The following is a 25,583-nucleotide window of genomic DNA, read 5'->3' as shown; positions in this document are numbered from 1 at the left end:
TCAACTCAAATTAGGAGCTGTTGCTCTATAAACATCAGATAAAATTGACTTTAAGACCAAAAAAAACGGGATTCCTGGGTGGCTCAGTGGTTTAATGCCTGCCTTTGGCCCAGGCCATGATCCTGGAGTCCTGGGATCGAGTCCCACAACAGGATCCCTGCATGGAACCTGCTTCTCCCTCTGCCTGTGTCTCTGCTTCTCTCTCTCCCTCTGTGTCTCTTGTGAATGAATAAATAAAATCTTTAAAAAAAAAACTTTAACAGAGATAAAAAGGACCATTATATAACAATGAAAGAATTATTCAGGAAGGCACAAAATGCCAATTTTTTTGTACCTAATAATATAGCCTAAAATAAAGTGGACATCGACAGAACTAATGGGTGAAGTTGAAGCAACATTATAGTAAAAGATTTTAGCACGGTTTTTTCAGTAGTTAATGGATCACAGAGGCAAAATAATTTCAGTAGGAATATAGATGATATAATGAATAGTCAAATAAATAATTTTATATGTATATGATTTGCAGCCAACATCCGGAGAATATATTTTTTCAATATATATAAATACTGATCATGTGCTAGGCCATAAAGCTAGCATCAACAAATTCCGAACGACTAGTGTCAAAGCATCACATATTCTATCTTGTATATAACAAATTCATGACTAATTACAAAATATAAAAAGAGGGAAAAATCCTTTCAATTGGAAATTAAAAATACACTTTCAAGTACTTATGGGCCAAAAAGAAAGCATAATAAAAATAGAAAATGCTTAGAATTGAAAATTATAAAAACATTTCACACCGAAATTTGTGGGATATAAGTAAAGAGGTACTAAAAGGGAAAGCTATAGCCTTCATTGCTTATCTTAGAAAAGAAGAAAACCTAAAACAATGAGCTAAATTTACAATTTAAGAAATTAGAAAAGCAATAACAGAAAAAATTCAAATAAAGTAGAAGATAAAACATAACAAAAGTAAAGTTAATGAAATATAAAAAGGAAAAGAGCAGTAGAAAGAAACAACAAAGGAAAGACTTTATTCCTTAAAAACATTAATAAGACAATAAGCTTCTGACAAAATTAATCAAGGACAAAAGAGAGAAGACAAAGATAAATTATTTTGAAAAACTTGAAAGCTTGGGGATCCCTGGGTGGCGCAGCGGTTTGGGGCGCCTGCCTTTGGCCCAGGGCGCGATCCTGGAGACCCGGGATCGAATCCCACGTCAGGCTCCCGGTGCATGGAGCCTGCTTCTCCCTCTGCCTGTGTCTCTGCCTCTCTCTCTCTCTCTGTGACTATCATAAATAAATAAATAAATAAATAAATAAATAAATAAATTAATTAATTAATTAATTAAAAAAAAAAAAAGAAAAACTTGAAAGCTTAATTAAGTGTATAAATTAGAAAGGAAAACTGCAGTATACCAAAATTGACAAAGTCAAGAAGTAAAGGACCTGAATAATCCTATGACTGATACAAAATTGAATCAGCAGTTTAAAAATCTTCTCACCAAAAAAAACTAAAAAAATATAGCCCCAGGTGGTTTTACAGGTGCATTCCAACAAATATTTATTATGAATTAATTTCAAATTTTCATAAACTGTTCCAGAAAATAGTAAATTATAATCTAACTTTGATATCCAAATAAGACAATGTCAACGTAAGAAACGCAAATTATAGGCCAATCAATCTCCACTCAAATGCAATAAAGTGTATAAAAATAATATATACCGACCACATAGAATCTATTCCAGGAATTTAGGTTTAGTTAATATTATAACATAAAACAATATAAGCTACCATACTTCTCTATATTTAGAGGTTAAAGCAGAAAAACAGAATAAAACTCATTAGGTATAAAAGAAAACATCCCTTCAAATTTGCATGTATTTGTGGTATACATAATGAAAAAGAAAATCTCTTAGCAACCAAAACTTGAAAGGAACTATAATAACCTAGAATGGGTACATACCTAAAACCTATAGCAATTATCATACTCACTAATAAAACATTAATACATGAGGCTATCTCCATGACCTTGAAGAAACAAAAATGTACCAAGCATAAACCTCTTGAAAAATGACTAAATTTACATTTTGACCTTCTGCTCATCCAAACATAAAAAATACAAAAAAAACAAAACAAACCAAAACCCACAAAACCGTGAGAAAATCAGAGAAAGATAGAAAATCAGAGAAGATAAAGATCTTCTACAGGTTAATTTTTTAAAAGAGAAAGAGAAAGTTAATTCAACAGAAAGTAGGCAGTTAACATTTAAAAATCAAACGAACTTGTAATCATGGAATTAAATTGAAACAAAAATGAAATCCCAATACATATCCAACAAAATGCCTACAATTAAAAAGACTGACAACGTGTAGTACTGACAAGGAGGTGAATAAGAGCAACATTCATACCTGTTGGAGTGATGACAAATTAGTAAACTACTTCAGAAAACAACTTGTAATTACCCAGCAAAGTTAAATGTGCATTTCCTAACATAGCAATTCCATGCATATGAATGTGTGCTGGAGAAAGTATTGTGCATTTGCACCTAGAAAATGTGCAAGAATGTTCACATCAACATTGTTACCAATAGAGTTAATACGCATATCAGAACTCACAAAATAGAGACCGACCTATCCCCCCCCAGTCCGCCTCACAGCCTGCATTTCCAGAAACGCCTCACTGTCAAGGAAACCTAACATACATGCATCACCATCCTCCAACTGAGCTTTAGCTAGCTTACTTTACTTTAGAAAAGGATGTGCTAGCCTTAGAAAGAAATCCCCAGCGTCCTAACCAGTCATGACCTCTTTGTGCATCACTGCTTCTAACGTTCTATAAAAGTCACCTTTGCCCAAAATCCCTGAGGGAAGAGTACTCCACTCCCTGTGAGGCACTGGACCCCCCACTCCCAATCCATGGATTGTTTTCTCTTGAATAAAGAACATCAAACTCATTACTAAGTTGTATTATTTTGTCATTTGACACTAGTTATAGCAAAAACTAAAACGCATCCAAATACCATCAACAGTAGAATGGATTTTTTTTTAAATTTTTATTTATTTATAATAGTCACACAGAGAGAGAGAGAGAGAGAGAGGCAGAGACACAGGCAGAGGGAGAAGCAGGCTCCATGCACCGGGAGCCTGACGTGGGATTCGATCCCGGGTCTTCAGGATCGCGCCCTGGGCCAAAGGCAGGCGCCAAACCGCTGCGCCACCCAGGGATCCCAGTAGAATGGATTTTTAAAAAATAATTGCAGTGCATTCATATAATAGAACACCCTGCAACCAAGAAATTGAATGAAATGCAGGTAATAAGTATGAATCTCAAATAAAGAAACATTAAAAAAAGAGAAAACAATCACAAATGATACATAGAGTAAAATAGCATTTTAAAAAATTTCTGAAACAAAACTAAAGAGAGTACTGTTTGTAGACTTTAAAATTCCTTATAAATGTTCTGTATCTTAAACTAGGTAGGGACACTTAAGGGTTCATTTTATTATTTTCCAGATAATAACTCCATATATTATATATACTCCTTTGTATGTATAATGTAGTTCACATTTTTAATGTAAAATAGATCTATGTGTTTTTCAGCCATTTTTAGTTGTTAAAGTATTGTTTCTTTAAATAATTGCTAAAATTTATTGAGCTTTCACTACTTACCTGAGATTGTGCTCGGCTCTTTATGTGTATTATCTATATTAATCCTCACAGCAGGTCCTTGAGATAAGAACTATTTCTATGTGGACTTCATATACATGTAAATGTAAGCTTAGAGAAGTAATTTGCCCAAGGTGACAAAAGTAGTAAATAGTGGATCCGGTATTAATCTGACTACATAGCCTAAATCAGAACGAGTATATACCATCTTTAAAAATGACACAGTCCTGAGATTGGTCAGTAGACCTATGTTATACAATCTTTGGGAATAGGCTGTATCAAAGCAGAATGTATACACTTGCTGTTGGCTTTCCTCTCCTAAGAAACACTGACCAGAGTTGAGTCTTTCAGTGATATATTCAAATATCCTCACTAAAAGACTGCTTAAAATCCCTCTTGACTGTAATCATGTTGGATCCTACTTTTTACTCCATTAGTTATTTGTGCATTTTTGTCATCGTATTCAATTTTTATACATTTAAATCAATTTTCATGATGTGAAACATTTAGTTGATTCCAAAATCAAAATTATGAAACACAGTAATTCAGAGAAGTCTTAGTTGTATCCCTGTCACCTCCTTCCCCTTCTCTCCCTTCCTTTAAAAGGAGAACTAATTTTTATTAGTTTTTAGTTTATCTTTCCATGGTTTCCTTTTACAAATACATTATTTCCCGAGGCACTTGGGTGGCTCAGTTAAGCATCTGACTCTTAGCTAAGGTCTTGATCTCAGGTTTATGAATTCAAGCCTCACTGGGAATGAAGCCTACTTATAAAACAATAAAAAAAATACATACTTCCTATTCCTCCCTTTCTCTTTTTGTGTAATGGTGGCATACACAATATACACACAGATTCATTCTGATTTAGCTATTTTTTTATACAGACGCATTCTAAGAGGAAAGTAAGTTTCTAAAGAAAAGTAAATTTGTTCCCTGTTTTCAAGGAGTTTCAATTTTAAGAAAAATTAAGAGACTCAGGTTGTAGTTCTTTTTCTGCTAATAACGCTCCATGTGATTCTTGGAAAATTACACTATTAATTCATATCATAGTTTCCCCATGTGTAAAAAAGAAAGGAGAGTCCTATCCATCTCCAATAAAACATGCCACAATAATGTCTGAGTTGTGGATGATGATGCGCATCATGCTTTAGTTAGCTATTACAAGGGTTCACAATGTTGCCCCAAAATATGCTCCTTTAGCATATTGATTATTTTGAATTAAAGGTCCCTGAGAAACAGCCAATGCAAAAAGAATACTCTGACTTTCCTCTCCCCTCCTGAAAGCAGAAGATTAATCTGACATGTAAAAGTTACCCTGTCTGTACCAGGAGGGTAGAAACCATCCTTATCATCAGACAGGGAATTTAGGACTAATAAGGCTATATGAACAAATCTTGTTACTTCTTCACCTTTTTATTATCCTCAGACCAATTTCTTTGCTTTGTCAGTTCTTCATAAATTTCTTGTTTCTTTGTCTAAAAAGTATCATGGCTTCCTGCTTTTGGTCACTCTTTGAGTCTCATTCCCTTGTGAGACTCCCCTACATACACATATAATTAAAATTGTTTTTCTCTTGTTAATCCATTTTTTATTATGGGGCAGGGGGGAGATGTCACCGTCAAGAACCCAGAAAGATAGAGGGAAAAAGTATATTTCCTCCTCTACAATATCTGACAACTGCAATGCTTTAATGTTTTTATTATGATGAGCTGATTTTCATTTTTTCTCACTTTCCACATCCTTCAGAGGTAAAGTCTGTAGAAAAGAACTTTAGTTGACTCAAACATGGCATTAGCAAAGAAATGAGAATGGACATTTTGTTCATGTTTAGGGTAGTTTTTATTTATGAAAGAGTACTGAACATTTTACCCACTGTAATCATTACCAGTATGTTTAAAAATGACTACTAGGGCACAAAGCACTAAAACAATCCATTCTAAGCACTTTAGACAGGATGCCCAGTAATACTCAGCATTAGGCTGATGTATGAATAAACATTGTAATGACGTAAATAAGGAGAAAGGTAGCATGTTTAATTCAAGTAGATTCAAGGAATTGATGATCAATGTTGGACATTTTTAGGAGCAATATAAGTGGTTATTTGGTAAACAAAGTAAATACATTTCTTGTGGCTGATTCTCTTTAATAGAAATGCATACTTTAATATTATTTCCAATAATACTTTTGTGAACAAAATAGGTCTATTAGGTCTCAAATCTGAAATTCTCTGGGTTACTGAACTACAGTGGGGCATTGCCTTCAAGGGTTTTTATAATTGGTTTGGAGAAGCACATCAAATCACAGTAATAACCTCATGCTGTATGATTACATATCCGCTCAATTTGCTTTTCTCTCTCTCTTTCCCTCTCTCTCATAAGACTTCCATGTGAATAGAAAAAGTTTATTTTGAGTGGTCAGGTATCACCTAATATTTCAGGATTTAAAGCTTTTCAAAAATATTTAATCCATTCTTATTCCTATTTTCTGTCATCAAGAAATTGGAAGTAATAGACTCTCTTCTTAAGATATCAGACATATGTTTTTTATCTTATTTTGATTTTTTTAAAGATTTTATTTATTTATTAATTAGAGACACTGAGAAAGAGGCAGAGACATAGGCAGAGAGAGAAGCAGGCTCCCTGTGGGGAGCCTGATGTGGGGACTTGATCCCAGGACCCCAGGATCATGACCTGAGCTGAAGGCAGATGCTCAACGATGGAGTCCTCCAGACATCCCAGACGTGTGTTTTTTTAAATTCAGTATTAGGAAAACATAGGGATATTTCAGATAAAGATAATTCTTCAGAGAATGACTACCTCGAGAAAATACTCCCCCCCCCCTTTTTTTTTTGTTAGGAGAACATCACTGGACTACAAATAATCATTCTTCCACTAGGAGCTATTTCTTGCATTTAGCTCACTCTGTGTTCAGCTTATGCTGTTATAGTTTCATAATAGGGTTTTGTTTTTCTGATAATATTCCATTTGATCAGATGGAAGCCTAAGACACTTGTTTTGTGTTGGAAACCTGTGCTGGGGAGGGATGAGAGATCTGCACTGCTCAGAGCTGAAGGTGATCCAAGAAACAGAATCTGGAGTGAAACCAAAATGAAAAGCCAGAGAAATCATGTGATCAAAATGTCAATTCAAAAAGCAAGATAAGAACATCTAGTTCTGGGTGGAATGGAGTAGTATGAGGCTGACCAATGCTTCCTTCAAGAACAACTACAAATACTATTTAACATATAGATTCATTCACTTAAAGACATCAGCCAGTTGCTGAATTAAAGAAGACAAGAATGGCTAAATTTCTCAAGAGGACAGAACTTCAGCTCATTGTCAATCTAGGGTGACTTTTTCCTTTGGGACATATGCAGATTTGAAGAGATTGGCAATCTGAGATTTTTCCCAGACAGCGGTGGGAAAGAAAAGCCCACAGAGATTTTAATGGTCTTGTGGGGCTACAGAATGTTATTAGAGGCTTAGGGACCTCAAACACACAGTCTCTCAAGACATTTGCTAATTTCTGAGGCTATGAGGGCAAGTGTTTAAAAACCTAAGCATAAAAACTCTGAAACACAAAGTAACATTTGTTTTTCATGGACTTCTGGGAAACAAAGAGTAGACTTTAGGACTTGGAAGCTAAGCCAAAACCTCTGAAAATCAGAGGAAGTTTTCCACTGTTTCATAATGCTGAAGGGACAACAGTTAGATCCTGTAAACAGTAAACACACCACCAAGCATTCAGTTGGAAACCCTGAAGGACAACACCTCAATAACAAACCAGAGGTATGCTAAATCTTACCAATACTAAAAATCAGTCTCAACTCAGCTCAGTATCTGATTATCTTAAGATAATTAGTCACAATTTCATTTGCCTAGCAGAGGAAAAGATGAACCCACGTGAAGGAAGAAAAAGTCATTTTGGGGTAGCCCGGGTGGCTAAGTGGTTTAGCACTGCCTTCAGCCCAGGGCGTGATCCTGGAGACCTGGGATCAAGTCCCACGTCGGGCTTGGAGTGAAACCAAAATGAAAAGCATGGAGCCTACTTCTCCCTCTGCCTGTGTCTCTGCCTCTCTCTCTCTCTCTCTCTCTGTGTGCCTATCATGAATAAATAAATAAAATCTTTTAAAAAAAAAGAGGTCATTTGGAGGTACATAATTTTTATATACAATGACCAGCATTCAAAGAAAAATTTCTAGACATGCTGTGTGTGAGTCAGGACCATATTATGAAAACCAAAAGAAAAAATATTCAGTAGAAATAGCACCACAGGTGATACAGATACTGCATTTAGTAGACAAGGACTTTAAAATAACTGTGATTAATATGTTCAAGAATATATAGAAAATATTTTTTTCAGAGAAAATAAATGTTAAAATGGAGAATTTTCAGAGAATTTTATTTTATTTATTTTATTTATTTTTTTTGAGAATTTTAATCTCTAAAAAGGATCCAATGAAAACTTTAGAATTTTAAAATACATATGATATTTTGTTTAGTAGAGATTAGACACAGAAGACAGGATCAATGAACTGGAAGAATGACCAATAAAAAAACATCCAAACTGAAGCATAGAGCAAATAGGAATGGAAAATAATAGAAAAACCACAAGAGATATGTGGGACACAGCAAAAAGTATTAATACATATAATATGAAACCCTAGAAAGACAGGAGAAAATGAGGCAGAAATACTCAAAGATATAAAAGCCAAGAATTTTCCTAATTTGAAAAATGATATCAACACACAAAATCATGACATTCTGGCACAGATTCAAGAATAAACCATAAGCAACATAAATATAAAGAAAACCATACTGAGGCACATCATGATAAAACTGCTTTATTTTTTTTTAAGATGTTATTTATTTATTCATGAGAGACACAGAGAGAGGCAGAGACACAGGCAGAGGGAAAAGGAGAAGCAGGCTCCTCGCAAGGAGCCAGATCAGGAATTCCAGGATCATGCCCTGGGCTGAAAGTAGATGCTCAACCACTGAGCTCAGCATCCCAATAAAACTACTTTAAACCAAGAGCAAGTCAAGGGAAAGAATCTAGGTACATAGCAAAGGCCAGAAACTAGAAAAGGCTGTCTGAACAACAAAAAAAGATGATTACCCGGAAGCTCCACCGGGTGGTACACTTAGCAGACTATTTCAGAGATGAAGGTGAAAGCTCTTGAGAACAGGACAGGATAACCTTGAGCTTTACTCTTAGTTCACTTATGTTAAGAAGCCTAAAAACCATGATAAAATCCCGAGCAAGTTTCACACTAATTAATTTGAGTCACAACCAGTTTTCTATTATATCCAATAAATTAATTTATATAACGTATTGTTTGAGAAACACTTTAAGTTTCAGGAAGTGTTTGCTATTTGCTGGGTATCCTAAAGATCGAGGACTACTATCCCTGTTTCTCTCAGTAGTCCAGCCTCAGAAAATCTAGGCTAAAGAAGGGAAGATCTAGAGTATAGGAGTATTGCCTAGGGGGCACTTTCTCCCTTTCTCTCTCTTTATAAGTGTAAATCAGAAATTCTATAAGGGATGGTGAGAAGTGGGCCAGTAATTGCATATTAAATGGCTCTCCAATTATTTCTATACCCCTAATTAAGAGCTACTTCTCTATATGGATGCAAATGAATCATCCAGGAATCCTATTAAAATGCAGATTCCATTCAATAGTTCTGGGGAGGGACCTGGGATTCTGTATTTCTAACAAACTGCTAAGTGATGCTTGTGCACAGATGATTTTAAGAAACAAGGTTTTAGGTAAATTCAAAAATAACCTAAAAATAGGCCACTCCAGCTGTTAACTGTGAGCAGTTTTAAGATAGAGTATTTGAAGTTCTCCTAAGGAGAGAGAGGGGTGCCCAGTGGTTGTACTTTCGAAGTGTTTCCTAAAGTATATTCTGAACACTAACTACTTTTGTAGTTGCAAAAGATGTTACTGTGTGCTTTCTAGAACTAAACAGATCCATGGTCAGATAAGTTTGGGAAGCATTTGTTTACTTTTCTCCCCTCTAGGAGATTCACAATGCACATTTGCATTTTAATGATTCTGGACTACTTGCCATAGGGAAATGTGTTTAACCTGCTAACTCATTTATTTAACTATTAACATTCTGAGAAACAGGTGTTCCATGGAACCAACTTTGGGAAATGTAGCCATACACTACAGTAGTAGTTTTCAAACTGTGGTCTGTATCGGAATTAGCCAGAGAGCTGACACAGATGCCACAGCTTGCTGAAGTAGGACAGGTCCTAAGCCTTTGTAGTTTCACCAAATTCCCCAGGTGATCATAATTCCCACCAATGTTTGAGAATCACTGCTATAGAGTAATCTCAGAAGAATTTGTGGGGATCCCTGGGTGGCTCAGCGGTTTAGTGCCTGCCTTCATTTGGCCCGGGGCGTGATCCTGGAGTCCTGGGATGGAGTCCCACGTTGGGTGGTCTGCATGGAGCCTGCTTCTCCCTCTGCCTATGTCTCTGCCTCTCTCTCTCTGCCTCTCATGAACAAATAAATTTTAAAAAATCTTTTTTTTTTTAAAAAAAAAAAAGAAGAATTTGTTACCATCTGGGGTCACGGAGCTACCTGTGAGCTCAGCTTCCATCTTGCAGAAACCTATGCTATCCGGGGGAAGACCAGTATCAGCTATGAACTACTGTCATCTGAGAAAGAACATTCAGACCACATGAAGCACTCAAAGATTCCTCTCTCTCTATTCCACATACTGGAGGGAGTCTTCCAAGTCTCTTTTCCTATTTTGTAACCTCCCAGTCAACAGAGAGGGAGCTACTCCTTAGCTCTGCTCTAGATCAGATCTCCTAAGAAGAGTTCTTTCTAGAACCAACTCATTTGTTCATTGAACAAATCTTCGTCAATCAGGATCTGGTTGTATTCAGTGAAAAAAGACAGGCAAGGCACTCCCATGAGGCAGGGGCAGCGGGCAGCCATTCAACAAGTAAACAAATAATTTCAGATAGTAATCCATGTCATGAAGAAGATAAATAGTGTCACAGGGGAGAATGACTGAATCAGGGATTCTGTTTACATACTGTGGTCCTGGAAGACTGCAAAAGCCCTAAGGCCAGTCAGGGTAATGTGGACACCATTCCAGAGGCCGACAGTGACTGAGATTGGCCTTGATGGTTCAGAAAACTTCACCAGTCACTTCGAATATATGTGGTCAGGAGGCAGCCTATATCCCTCGTATGTACTACAGTGATTGGCTTGTACAGAGGCCCAATGAATAAGGTGAAATGGCTGGTTGGATGGATGCATTCCTAGATGTGTAGTTAATTCTAGTGATTTCGCAGACAGGCAAACGTGGCTTGTATATTACACAAGTGAAACAAAATTATTTCCCAGGTCTCACTGGTCCTCGTGCCTTCTACCCCTATGACTCTGCTCAGACTTCCTAAAATGCTCTCCTTTCTTCTGTCACTCCCGATCTGACTCATCCTTCAGATGCCACTTCCTCTTTGATCCTCCCCAGCTGGAAGAAAATGTACGTTCTCACTGTTCTTTCCTTTTTCTTTTTTCTTTCTTTCTCTCTTTTTTTCTTTTAACATATCTGACGGCACTGATGCTCACATACTCTGCAAACACTCATTACTGAAGACCCATTCTGTACCAGGGACTGCACTTGGCACTGGGGACATACTGGGGATAAAAGATGTAGACATGGCCTCTTGTTCATGGAATGACGAACTAGGGAAGGAGGCAGATGTGAGTCAAGGAATCACATTATTAGGTCTAAAGAGGCACTTGGGATTAGTCCTACTGGGGAAAGGTACGTGGTGTTTTAAGAGTTACAAGACTGCCTTGGGGAAGTGACAATTCACCTGGAATCTGAAGGCTGAGTAGAAATTAACCAGGTGGAGAAGAAAAAGAAGAGCATTCCAGGCAGAGGGCATAATCTGCTATAACTGCTGTGTAGGGGGAGGGCAGGGTATTTGAGGGCTCTGGAAGGAAGCCAGTGGCTGGTGAGGGGCAAGTCAGCACTGAGGAGGAACTAGAGGAAATAGGAGAGGGAGGCCAGAGTCAGAGCACAAAGGCAAGCTTGGGGCATTGTTCTGCATCCCCACTCATTTGCCATCCCCCCACCTCAAACTTCTTTGTGTTTATGCTAGGGTGTCCCTCCCCAGTAGAAATCCGCTTCCCTCCATTAGCCCTGTGTTTAGGATTATATAAAAAATTTCAGCTATGCTGTCAAGTTACAGGTAGATTTAAATAGGGATAAAATCAAAAGGGTGCATTCTTGAGAATGAGGGAAATGGACACCCTTGCCTTGAACAAAGACAAGGGATTGAGATATATAAAATCACCTATTTCTGTGATATACCCAGTAAGGTAAATGTAGTGCCCCTCTCTCATCAGTCTGCGAACTACCAATTTGAAGTGTCTAAAAATGTGGGCGGTAAACTCTGACAGATCTGAAACTGGAATTTCTTGCCAAGCTGGGCTGGCTCTGTTACAAGGAGGATATCAAGAATTTACAAAGTGGTGATATTTATATCCCCCCACAGCAGCTTGCATTAAAGAGGTGCAATCGTTGATAATAAATATTAAACTGAATTTTAGGACATTGGGAACCATTGTGTGATCAACAAATGCACAGACTTAGGGCCATTTTCTGGGACTCTTTCAAGGAGATGGCACAATGTAGTGAAAAGAACACAGGATGAGATTCGGGAAGATGGTATTCTGGGTCTCACTCTGGCTTTGTCATGAAGGAGCTCTTGGGCCCTGGACAACATTTCCCAACAATTACAAGCCCCACCTTCATTTATGTAAAATATGGTGAAGTCACAGTCTTAAGTATTGTCAGGAGGCAAAAGTCAAGTATCATTAAAACCACCTGAAAAATGCTTGAGGAAGGCAGCACGATAATGGAGCCTGATATACTACATGTTCTCTCTAATTCCCTCCCAACCCCAACATTGGACAGCATCACTGTTGACTCAACTGAACACGAGATGAAGGGCTGGCTTGCATTCAGGGGCTCTGTTGTAACCAAAAAAGCATACCTTCTCTTTAAACACTAAAACCACATTCAGTGAGGTGAGATGCTTCTCAAGAAGCCCATGGTCCCCACTGAAGGAAGAATGCCAAGTGTCTATTTCCCATTTTCCCTGTTTCTGCATGTGCTAAAAAGAGAAAATGATACCTCCTCATCCCTACCCACTTCAAAAGCATTTTATGAGGTTAAACTGTGGAAACAAGTCACTGGAGATTTCACAAAGTCCAAGTCAGTGAAGGAAAATTTCCAAAATCAGTTTGTCACATCAATATTGTTTGACGCAGCCAACATTTACAATAATAGAGTCTCAGCACATATGATAGAACCCCAGGGGGCTCAGTGTTCTTTGAGGAATCCAGTCTGATTCCCTACCCAAAGCTGAATCCCATCAACCACAAAGTGACGGGAAGCTCACTTTTCAAAAGGTGACCTACTTTGTGTTGCACTTATTTTTCATTCAATGACTTAATGTCTGCTCTTGTAGAACTTTCACTGACTGATTTTAGTAGTGCCTCGTGTAACTACACGAAATAAATATTCTTACATGTGGCAGCACTTCAGATATTCAGGGATAGCAATCATGTCTCCTCTTCCCACAGGGCAGGGGTACCAAAACTCCCATTCAACATCCCCAACACCTGCCTCCCTATATACAAAACTTATCAGTGTCCCCACTACAGTGTGGGCAGTAAAGCTAGGCCTGCCTATATGTGAGTTTCCTCTAAGAGAAAAACTTGTTTCTTGGAATGGCTTAAAATGTCTTAAAATAATGGCTACAAATGCAGAGTAAACACATCATAGCGCTACATAGTAAAGATCCTTTTTTCTTTTTAAATAAAGAGTGAGGGTGTGTGTGTCAGGGAGAAGGGGAGAGGGAAGGGGAGAGAGAGAATCTCAGGCCGACTTCGCTGCTGAGCGCAGAGCCTGATATGGGGCTCTATCTCACAACCCTGAGATCAACACCTGAGTCAAAATCAAAAGTTGGATGCTCAACTGACTGTGCTACCAAGGCATCCTAAAGATCTTTTTCTTAAATGAAAATTTCAGATGTGTCCATTTTATTGATATAGAGCATGGACAGAAAGGAATGAAAAAAAGTTCACCACTTTAATTCCATACACATAAGAAAAATCCAGTTTCTAAAGCTCTCCCTCATTTAAATTTTGAAGTTGTTCCAGGGCTTGCATTTGGGCCTGCATGTATGCCATCCTGGAATTCATTTTTTAAGGATCCAGCCTAAAAAGAATCAAGATACTGGGATTTATTTATGTTTTCTAATGCCCAGAGATAATTGAGAATGTTACACTTATTTTTCAAGAATATTATAACCTGGTGAATCCAGCAACTTTAACAGGAATACGTGTAAGAACAGATATCTCCCTAAAAGCTCTAAATGGTCCTAAACGAAAGGCATCCCCCAAATTTTCCTAATTCCATGGTTCTTAAAAGACCAATGGCTGAGTAACCTACCAGTGATACACAGTATTTTTCTCCATTATCTATTGTAATCACTCTCTGGGTCTTGCAATGACTGACATGTATAGCCTATATAAGCTGGGATATACACTGTGAAATCTGTTCATGGTTTTTGCTAAGAGTTGCCAAGTTTAAAAATAGAGTGTAGGAAAATTACTCATAGTGTGGAGGAAGATGGGAGAAAAGCACCAAATGGGCTTTTAATGAGGACTTCTCAGTGTGAACATATGTAAAAAGAACTTTTAGATATAGGCATTGTGATAAATAAAAATGATCATGCTAAGTTCTCAAGAAAGATTATAGGTACAAGGGCATGGTGATTTTATGTACAGTGAACAGCTTATTCACGATAAACCATTTTGTTTCCTGTTAATGGACCGACACACTTGGCTCCCCAGAAACATTTCAACTGGACAAAACATACCAACACATTATTCATAAATATAGCTTTATTATTATAATATTTATTTCATAATCTAAAAACTTTTTCTTTTCAATTCTGGGAAAAGAACATTCCAACTTCCATACAACTGATCTACCCTGCAGAATGCTGGAAAACAGTGTCTAAGCAACCTGAATTTTGCAGTTGAAAATCTATAACCTAGTTTGGGAAGAAAGAATGAAAGACCAGTTCAAAGAAAGATTTCTTCCTTACAAAACAAATAATAAAATTAGATCCATTCTTCAGTTTAGCCTTGAACATGTTTTCCCAGAAACTTTGGTAATTTCTTCAAAAATCAACTCGCAGGCTGACTGCCCATGTGGACAAAAAATATATATATATTTAAAAATAAGACCCAAGTGAGACATGGTACATGGCTCAGGCCATGGCATGTAAGTGGAATATTCCTTAGAGTGAGCCAGCTCCCATGTTTCAACAGCAAATTTATGTCTCTAAGGAAGATACATTTCCTTATATGAAGGTGAGAATACATTTCCTTATATGAAGGTGAGAATTTAGTTGGAATTAAAAAGAACTTTTTAATATAGTAACTCTTAAAATCATTTGTCTTGGGTAATGTATATAGAGTAGATATGACATTATGGTGCTTTCTGAAGATCACGGAGTACCACTGTCAAAGAGGGCTGTCATGCCCTCTAGGCATATTAAATAAAAACTGAAAATGTGGGTTACATTAAATAAAACAAAAAAAAATCTGGCTATACCACCTTTAAAAACAAGTTGTTGTCATTGCACACACATGTTACGGGACAAAGGGCATGCAATACAACTAACAAGTCAATTTTTTAGTATGTAAAAGGCTAGAGTGCAATCATGGTATAAACATCAATAATAAATAACTTTGTAGGAGACTAACTCTCCAAATAAATAATTGTAACATTACAATTTTTACAATGTTAGCCTAAACAGTGATATTCACTTCACAGCAATGTTTTTTCCCCACTTGATAGTTACCTATACACCATATGAATGGCCCACCCCTGTGAGCCAGATGTCAAAGCGAAGGTCAAAAATCAACATTTTCACTATGATAGGTTCAAAATGTTTGTATAATGATAAGTTACACTTTTCAGTTTACTGGCATTTTAATAACTGCTTAATACCTATTTTTTATGATTGATAATCTGATGCTTATTGCAATAACAATCATCCTACTAATGTTAATTAAGTTACAGTTTTAATTTTCAAAATAAGAGAATTCAACTTACATGAACTAACGTATATAGTTTAAAAACCACCCACCACAAACACACACCTTTTGCAGGAGTATTTAAAAATAAATTATTAATATACTCAACATATATATTTTGTGTTATATATATATGTATACATTTGTGGACATAACTACTCTGTTTTCCAGAAGGATGTCAGCACTTGTAAACTCTACAGAAGACCTGATGATATTGTTAACATTAAAAAAAAAATGGAAATTCATTCTTGAAGAAAATCATAAAGCAGAAGGTTCTTAACAGATGGTTCTTTGTGGAAACAAAGGCTATTTTAGGGAGGGAGAGGAGGACAGTCTCAGACTGTGGATCCCACATGCACCGTTTGTTTCAGAAACTACTTTAGAAAGCAGTGTACAGTGAACGCTTCACACACCTGGTTGAAAGATAAGGATGTATATTTAGTCATCAAAGGGCACAGGAGCAGTGGGAGGTGGAAAAATGAGACCAGCAAGTGGATAGTCATGCCTACAGCCCATAGAGGCTGTTGCTACTACCAGGGAAGCAGATCTTGGGAAAGGGCTGAGTAACATCTGCCATGTTTCCAGGCTGGCTCATGATACACTAGACGTGCCATCCACCAGTGCTCCGGCCCTGCAGACCTGCAACTGGTGATGGGCGCTGATCAAAGACTTTTAAGATTTTAAGGTTTTTAGGGGGGTTTTCTGCGCCAACCACAGGTAACACTAACAGCTCTGAAGATAGAGGCTGCAGCTCAGTCTTGGGGTGCAGAATGGTCAGCTGAAGGAGAGCAGAGGCGCCCCAAAGCCAGAATAAACATACATCCAGACAATCAACAAACCTGAATCAAACTAACTAGGAATGAGAACTGAAGTCTAACAAAACGAGTCCTGGAAGCAACCCAGACATTGAAAGCTCGATTAACCAGAATACTTGGGGAAACAGGAATCCTTATTTTGGATGCTTTCAAAATAACTGAGGGCAAAGTTAAAAGTTATTACTATTTCACTGCTATTAAGAGAATTTTGCATTCCCATCCTTTGCCCCACAAGTTAGGGAGCAGCAGACACAGAAGACTTTTCTCCTCGTGTCTGAATCTTGTGTGGCCCCTGCACAGAACCCCAGATGCAGAAACTACTGGAGAGTGGTCAATTTATTTAACAACTTGGGAGCTTTCTTTTATTAAAATTTTGGGAGAAGACTTTTCATTTTTTTCCTCAAATCTTTCTATAATCTGCCTCTTGCTTCTAAAAGGAGCCTATAAATAATTTTAGGAGCCTATAATAAATTTCTGGTTCCCCAAGATTCCCCTTTCAAAAATTCTGGTTAATCCAGGTGCCTGTATGGATGTGAAATAAATGTGTTATGCCCTTCTTTTTCCCAATGTGTCTTACTATGGGATGCATCCAAAAGGGCATTGTTGGCTCCCAGAACAACATTCCGCAAAGCCCAGCAATGGTAGTCCAGGGCCACGACCCTTTCAGATGATGTTCACAATTGCTGTTGGCTTTTTTTTGGCCACTTTGGGCCTGATGTTGCCTTTCCGGCTAAAACCCAGAGGCTCCCCTTTCTTCGATGGTCTGCAGAGTTCTCTTGGGGACTCAGCCTGTTCATGAATGGACTTAGCAGGCTGCATGCTGGTTCTGTCATCCTTGGCTTTTCTCAGGTAGCTCCTTCCTTTTGGATGAAAATGGGTCTTGAGATCAACGTGGTTGCACACAGGATGTGGGTGCCCTCTACTTCTACAGACAGTTGAGCAGAAGGAGATGAGCAGAAAGAAAGATTTTGTTTAGAACCTTAAAAGAAAAAAAAAAAAAAAAAAAAAAAAAACCATCCATGGCACAATCACTCCTGCACACTAGAGTGACAATAATGCTGCCAGTATTATACCAATAAAAGTTGGTATTTTTCTTTCAAATAGTCCTGTGGTCTTCCTGAAATGAACTCATGATGCCACATTCCCAGGAGGATATTACTGTTTCTATTACCAGTGACCAAACTGAGACACTGAAAATGTAAGGGACTATCCAAGATAATACATACAGCTGGTCTGTGGAAAAGATGAGACTCGAATCCAAACCTCTTGACTCTTTAAGTGATTATACGTAGTAGTAGTAGTAGTAGTAGTAGTAGTAGTAGTAGTAGTAGTAATAGTAGTAGAACAACTATAAAATGTGATTCCTAGCATAAATTTATACATATATTTATATTATATATACCTAATATAGTATACTACATTAATACTACTACACAGCTATTATGATTACACTACACCCCAATAAGAGAAAGTTCCACTACAAGATACTGTGAAAATACTCCTGCACAACTATCATTACTGCCATATACTAACAGGCTATTAGCATAGTTAAAAGTTGTATCCACAATTTACAAAATTGGGTACCTGGGCAGGTAAGGTACATTTTCATCTGAGACTCTCAAATCCATTTATAATACAGATATTATATATAAAACATAACAGGAAAATACATTATGCAAACATTATCAAATGGCCCAAGTATAAAAAGATATACATACAGGCATTTGGGTTTCCTATTTGATGAGATATCTGTAAGCTGAAGGAAAACAAATAAGAAAAAACATTACTTCCCTTGAAGGTTGGATTTGGCTTTAAAAATCTTTCTCACTCGTGTTTAAGAAACCATTCCCATTAAAGGAAGCCAGGGATTGTTATCAGTAGCATGCCCATGGCACCTTCCACTGGGGCCAGGGAACAAGAACATCTCCTGCTCAGCCTCTGCTTCTTCAGGGAGCCTCTGTAGCTCCCTGTTCTGAGATTTCCAAGAAGCCTTTATCAGTAGATCTAAAAAATTTCAAAATGTCAAAGAGCCCTCTAATGGAGCAACATTTAAAGAAATATGTCTTTTAAAACTAGACTGATATGCCATTATTTCTTGATTCATTCAGGCGGCATGTGAAGCTAATTTACTACAGCTGTGGTTGGTCACAGTGTATCAACTAAAGGGAAAATTGGCATAAAATGTTTATTGCCTAAAATACATCATTTCTAAAGTGGGAGCATATGAGGACCAACTCCACAACTGTCCCTGAGGCCATCTATCATTGAGATTACTTTCCACTCCCAATAAAGTATCTGCATGCACTTTTGTGGCTGGGCTCAAATATCATTTGCAGAACAAATTGGTAAATATCATTTTGTGAGCCAGATGTCACCGTTCACTTTAGAGGCAAAGCCAGTGAATTCCCAACCTTTTCAGTTCCTGACCTCCCTCATATAGCCTTCACTATAAGAATTGCTGCCACATCAGCAAACAGACCAACAGAAGAGGATGCTAAAGAATATGTGTAGAGGGATCCCTGGGTGGCGCAGTGGTTTGGCGCCTGCCTTTGGCCCAGGGCGCGATCCTGGAGACCCCGGATCGAATCCCACATCGGGCTCCCGGTGCATGGAGCCTGCTTCTCCCTCTGCCTATGTCTCTGCCTCTCTCTCTCTCTCTCTGTGACTATCATAAATAAATAAAAATTAAAAAAAAAAAAAAAAAAAGAATATGTGTAGAAAGGGCCACTCTGGTATTGGGGCCCCATGTGGCCAAGATATGAGTCCTTCTTTATTCAAATAATCAGAGAAACCAGGCTCAGCGTAATGGGGTCACTCTCCCAGGTCTTCTGCCTGCAGCTCGAGCTTGAGTCAGCAGCAAGTCAGAAAGAAGTTTTCCTAAACCAACTTTTGAGGCTCATGTCCTCAGAAAGGCAAGATGAGATAAGCTTTATTGCGGACCTTGTTCCCACTGGCTAGATTCAACAGGAGATGAATAAAGGTGGACAGAAAAAGGCACCTTCCTTATAGAAGGGTCCTGAGGTCATGCAATACACAAAGAACTTGGGACAGATGGCTCAGGCAAACATCAGGCTGGCGGTTTCTGGAAAGCCCAAAGGTACCAGCATTTCCATCTTCCCGCTGTGGTCCCACGACCACCAATAAGGGTTTCTCAGCTGGGCTCCCTGAAAGGACTTTAGTATGTATATATGTAAACTGTGTTTAAAAAAAAAAAAAGGTTTAGAGAGTTTTTCTTCCTTTAAAAGTTGCTTTTTAAAATTATTCCTGCTTTTTGGTCAGCCCAGGCGGTTCAGTGGTTTAGCGCTGCCTTCAGCCCAGGGTGTGATCCCGGAGATCTGGGATTGAGTCTCACGTCGGGCTCCCTGCATGGAACCTGCTTCTCCCACTGCCTGTGTCTCTGCCTCTCTCTCTGTGTGTGTCTCTCATGAATAAATAAATAAAATCTTTAAAAAGAAAAATAAATAAAATTATTCCTGCTTTTTAAAATTATTCTTAAGGCATAACAATTTTTTCACTTTATGTATGTATATAAGCATGCAGTTTGATGATGTGTTGCATATGTATATATAATACTCTTTGGAATTTTATGTAAAGTTAAGTGTGTGTGTGTGTGTGTGTGTGTTTATATGCATATACATACTTTCCTCCCTGGGGAAAAAGCCAACAATGTTATCAAATGTTCAAAGAAGTCCCCAACTTCCAAAATGCTTTGAGAACCAAAACTTTGGTGCCTTTGAATGTCACTGATGGACCCTGCTGAGACCTCAGGAAATTAGAAGAGTTTACTGTGTATTACTGAAAAGGAAATGTACAAATAAATACGGGTAAAGATGAATCAGAAACCCCACCTTATACACGTATATACAGATACCATAACTTGGGCAGGTGTGTATGTCACACACTGGCTAAAATGTTGACCATATAACCACCACAATTAACCCTAAAAACAACCCTAGGAGGTAAGCACTGTCATCCCCATTCTACAGATGTAGAAAGTGAGGCCGAAGAGTTAAGTAGCTGGTTTGATACTGAAATGCTTTACCAGTTTTTGAGCTGGGCTTCAAACCCAAGTTAGCACATTCTAAGTCTGAGCAAGACTTCACTCTGCCCTGCCTCCTTGAAGAGTGTGTGTTTGTGTAAGAGCCAGCATGTTCGTACAAAAAAGTTAAATGGAATCTGTGGCTGGATTAGAATTTCTCCAGTGATCCTACAGATCATGAGGCTGGGGTAGGGTGGAGCCTCATGTGCCCTCCTCCCTGTGAACACAAGAGGCCACTGTTCCTTCTTGTCCCATAGCCTTAGGCAGATGGAAACCCCCGTCCCCCTGTCCCCCTTAGCTTACCTCCCCCTGCCTCTACTTTCTCTTAGTCCAAATACTTTGTATGAGGATAGAGATCAAGAGAGTCCTTAAGGAAGATTCTGGGTTGGAAGAATATAAGTAAGTGCACTGAGAGCCAAAGTGAGTACAAATATGGGGTCTCCAGTTGCTCCAGGGTGGAGACACTGGACACCCAGTCCTCCTTTCACCTCCCCTCTATGTATTTTAGCAGTGCTGTTACTCAACTGCTGGGACCAAAATCTTGAATTCATTCTTGATTCCTCCCTTTCCTTCACCTGCTAAAACTGAATCCTTCAGCAAGTCCAACTGGTTTAGTTTACGCTATCCCCAGGATCTATCCTGTGCCCACCATTTCTCTCTGCCTCCACTCTCCCCAAGCGGCCATCCCCTGCCACACCATAGTGGCCTTCTAACCTGTCTCTCAGTCCTGCAACCCTCTAGGGTATTCCCCACTCACCAGCCAGAGTGATTTTGCTAAACACAGATCCCCTCCAGCTTTCAACCTTCCAATGGCTTCCCTCTATGCTCTGCAACCCATTTAAGCTCCTTCTGTGATTCAGAAGCCCTGCCACAATCTAGAGCCTTCCTGCATCTCTGACTTCAGCTTGTTACTCGAATGTGCCAAGCTTGTCCCCTCCTAAGCCACTTCCCAATTTTCACTGAGCCGTCGAGGTCCTCTTATGCAGCTCCCAGTCCCAATGTAGCCTCCTCTGCAAGGCTTCTCCTGATCACGGAGGGATAGTGGGCCACTCTCACACATCCTCTTACTTCTTTCTTTACAGGGGTTGAGATCATCCTAGTTATGTGCTGCCTTGTTTCTGGTGGCACTGCCCTTCCTCACTGAGGGCAGGGGCCTCACCCACCCCATTTGCCCTGAGCCCTCAGTACCCAGTCGGGGCTGTGTCCCCAGTAAATACATATGGAACGCATGGCCGCTAGCCCCGAGTTAGCAACCTGCAAGAAATGAATGCAACACTTAAAATAAGATTACCCAAGCTGTTTCATAGCCTTCCCTTTGAGCAGTTCAGTGCATGATTCAGGCAGATGGGATATTAGGTCACTTTATGTCTAATTCGACAGCATTTTTCAGAGCATAAAGACAAATATCTGAGTAAGCATGTTACATTTTTAGAAATCAGCCAGGTGAAAAAAGAACACAAATGCTCAAGGGAATTAAGGGGGAAAATACAGATGCCGAAACATCATTGCAGAAAAGGCACTAAATGTGAGGGGGAGTTTTGCTAAGGCATAAAACAATCTTAAAGCTAGAACACACTTTGGAAAGAAGCAACTCATACATCAATCTAGAAATTTCAGTGCTGTCTGGAGGTGGTAATAAGAAAAAGAGGGAAGAGGGCAGACAGTGATTCTGCAGTGCAGCCTTAGGGGAGATGAAGAGCCAGCCCAAGCTGAGGATGGCTTCCAAGCTGTCGTGGGCTGCAGCGTGGAGGCTATGGGTCAGAACACCTTGCTCCAACTTGGGGCACACTGGGGCAAGGAGCTCTCCTGGGAAGGGCTGAGGATCCAGAAGCTAGGGCTGCTCAGGGCTCTGTGCCCTCACTAAGCTGGGCCAAGTCAGTCAACAAAGCAATGATTCCAAGCTTTTCCTGCTAAAAGATCCAAGTTCTTCTGTCTGTGGACAGCCACAGCAACCCTGGGAGGCCAGACTTAGCACTTGCATTACATCAAAGACACTGTTTCCAATTTCATAGATGCATCTATACTATTAAGATTAAAGAGATGAAGGATAAAGGAGTAGTGGTCTGAGGGTCTGTAGACTACATGGTCACGTGCGATGCTATTGTCCAAAGAGGAGCTTGGAGGACTTCCATGAACATGGGGAAGATGTGTCTCCACTCAATCCTGTCAGAAACAATGCGCCTCATTTTCAGTCTTCTCAGGGCAATGTATCCTCCCGACAACAGTCATACAGTCCATCTCATGTGGCGTGACCGTGTCCTACTCACAGACAGCTCTCACTTCTATATTCCCCACAATCATCTTAACTGCATTGTACTTTATTTCAATTAGTCCATTCTTCCTCAGGTAGATCACGTCTGATGAAGGCAGATTGTGTCACTTTTGGGACATAGGAAGCATAAACATAAATATGGACTAATTTCCTGCTGTATATGTATGTATGGATGTATGTGTACATGTGTGTCTGTTTATCTATGTGTCTATGTGTATACTTGTGTGCACTGCGTGCGTTCAGGCACACACACACATATAACCTCGTATATACACAGCTGACTAGAAGAGCGGAGAACTGTCCAACTTTTGACGGTGTGTACCATCTGGTGAAAATAATCATTGGCAATGTCTCTTAAAAGATGCTTAATTTTCAAGCTGGAAAAATAAGCTGAGCAGAGGAAAACAAGCACAGAAATATAAATAAGAGAGAATGAATATGCTGCTTCTCTTCGTCCTTGCCTTCCACTGCTTTCTCCCTTTCTTTAAGATCCTCTTGTCTTGGTACAGTAGAATTTTACCCATTTCTTAGCTCTGGGTTATCTGTAAGCCTAAAACTTAATAATGCTACACTTTTAGAATTCTTAACCAAATCAGGTGATGATCAGAGAATTTAGGAGGCCAAGATGCTAGCGAGCATCTAGTCCAACTGCTTTATTTTATAGAAGAATTATAGGCCCAGGAAGACGAGGAGTAGGGTTGGAATGATCTGGAAGCCAGGCCTTTTCACCTCACATTAGGCTCCATGATCTCATGCCACACTCCCTCCTGATAGAGAGCAGGGTGGGAAGAAGGCAGAAAGGAGTTCAGAGTATCCCTCTAGCCATAGTTAGTTATGACTGGACTCACAGTTTCCCAAGGAGATGAGAGAAAAATCGAGGAAGAAAGTATAAGCTCCCTCTCCGGAGACCACGAACACCAACAGGAAAATAATAAACATGTCACTGTGGCTGAAACTGCTTTGATTACAGTTACTGGAACCTCACAGAGGTAACAAACTTATTTCTTTCCAGTCTACTTTTGTTCCTGACTGGAAAGTTCTAGAGTTCCTGCTGCCACACTGCATGGAGTGTACATTACAGTACGGTTATATAACACTTCTTCACTTCTTCTTCCCCCCCCTCCCCATTTTTTTCCTGTTGTCTATCTGTCCCTCCCACCTTCCTTCCTTTATCTGCCTGCTTTTCATCTCATTCTTTCTTTTTTAATCTTGTTTCCGTTCAATCTTGGCTTCCAGAATGCTCAAACTAAACATTTTAATCAACCAGTAGCAATTTTACCAACATTTTGGCTAGCATAAATGTTTCCTATTTTTCTTTTCCTTATGTGTACAGTCCATTTGGGGGGGAAGTAAAAGAATCATTTTAGAATCTTTTGGGGAAGGGCTAAGCGTAAGTAAAGTTGAAGAGATCATGAAAATGTTAAAAATAAACCACTGTGGGGTTTCAAAAATCCTTTGTTTGGCTTTGTTGCTGATATCAAAAAAATTGTTTGGAGGGTTCATCTCCCTCATTTGGGCGTGGTTATTTGTATCTCTCCCCACCCCCAAAGAGACCAGGGAATCTTGATCAAGCTACTTAGTAGCATCTGGACCTTCAGCCATATTCACGGTTCTTATCTGGACTCTCAGGTGTTTCTTAGGTCTCTGAAATAACATATAAAATTGTATACAAAAATGTATTATAGAACTGCCACCTGTGAAATTTTCTAAGAATTTCTGAAAATCTACTTAAAGAATGTTTCACCTATAAAGTCTATCACATAGTGCCATCCTTCCCCTTAAGGAAAAAAAAGAGGTACGTGGTTAGATTTTGCTGTTACAAGGAAAGGCCAAAGCTTTCTTAAGATTCTCCTGAAGAGCTCCAGAACAGGCTAATTCCTTCCAATCTACTTGAGCACCCAGGTCGAGACCGATGAGTTCTTTGGCCACTTCTAATACTGTTAATCTATAATATAAAACTATTTCTACCTATCCATCTTGGTGTGGAGTGGCAGGGCAAAGACAACTGTGCATCACGGATTTTGCTTATTTCCCATGTCCTGGATTCACTTGCATCACTTCATACCATAGGCATGGCCGGTGCTGTGCTTTCAAATGAGGTCTAGAAGGTTCCTGCAAGTCACTCCCCAGCTCCCCTTTCCTGGGTCCTTGACCCCATCGGTCTCATCCTACCCAAGGCCTGCACGCCTGGTGGCTGGGCCTGCGTGACTTACCACGTGCTCACTGATGTCTCGGCAGAGGCCGGCGGACTGCTGGCTCTGATAGTACTCTAACTGCTTTTCCGCCAGTTCTACCCGTTGCAACAGATTCTCAATAAAGTCCTGGAGCCGAGCTTTCCCTTGAACCTCCTTCTCAGCTGCTGCTTCCAGGAAATGGTTGAATGTAACAACTTCTCTGCAAGGCAAAAATGTCAGAACACAAGGTGGAGAAATCAGACAGGCATTCATTAATTTGACACATATTTATTGAGTGCTTACTACATGTGGGGCACTGTCCTTGGCTGGGCGCTCGCAGCATTGGCGAAAGACATGAAGTTACATTGCAGTGATTACATTTGGAGGTTACATTTCGGTAGAAAGAGTCATTATCAAGTACAGAAATAAATATCTATGTCAGTGATGATAAGCACTAAGG

General features: G+C 39.1%; 1 protein-coding gene across 7 annotated transcripts in view; it reads right to left on the bottom strand.

Moving 5' to 3' along the window:
- ZNF365 (zinc finger protein 365) overlaps positions 1 to 25,583 on the bottom strand; it is a 116,057-nt gene that overhangs the window by 76,580 nt on the left and 13,894 nt on the right. For 4 of the 7 annotated variants that reach the window (XR_007410121.1, XR_007410123.1, XR_007410122.1 and 1 more), the window contains exon 3: positions 25,163 to 25,343. Coding sequence is in view for 4 of the 7 variants with exons in the window: in XM_025434084.3 (XP_025289869.1) it covers positions 25,163 to 25,343 (181 nt within the window). In the remaining 3 variants the exon portion in view is untranslated. Of the gene's footprint in view, positions 1 to 14,602; positions 17,618 to 18,356; positions 18,395 to 25,162; positions 25,344 to 25,583 lie in introns of those variants that run through there. The other 3 variants (XM_025434083.3, XM_025434085.3, XM_035715274.2) reach the window with 3 other exon arrangements.

This window comes from Canis lupus, chromosome 4, assembly GCF_003254725.2.
Source record: "Canis lupus dingo isolate Sandy chromosome 4, ASM325472v2, whole genome shotgun sequence".
In the NCBI taxonomy this organism is placed as follows: Eukaryota; Metazoa; Chordata; class Mammalia; order Carnivora; family Canidae; genus Canis; species Canis lupus.
Note: the sequence above shows the minus strand (reverse complement) of the source record. Positions and strands in the feature narration are given on the sequence as shown.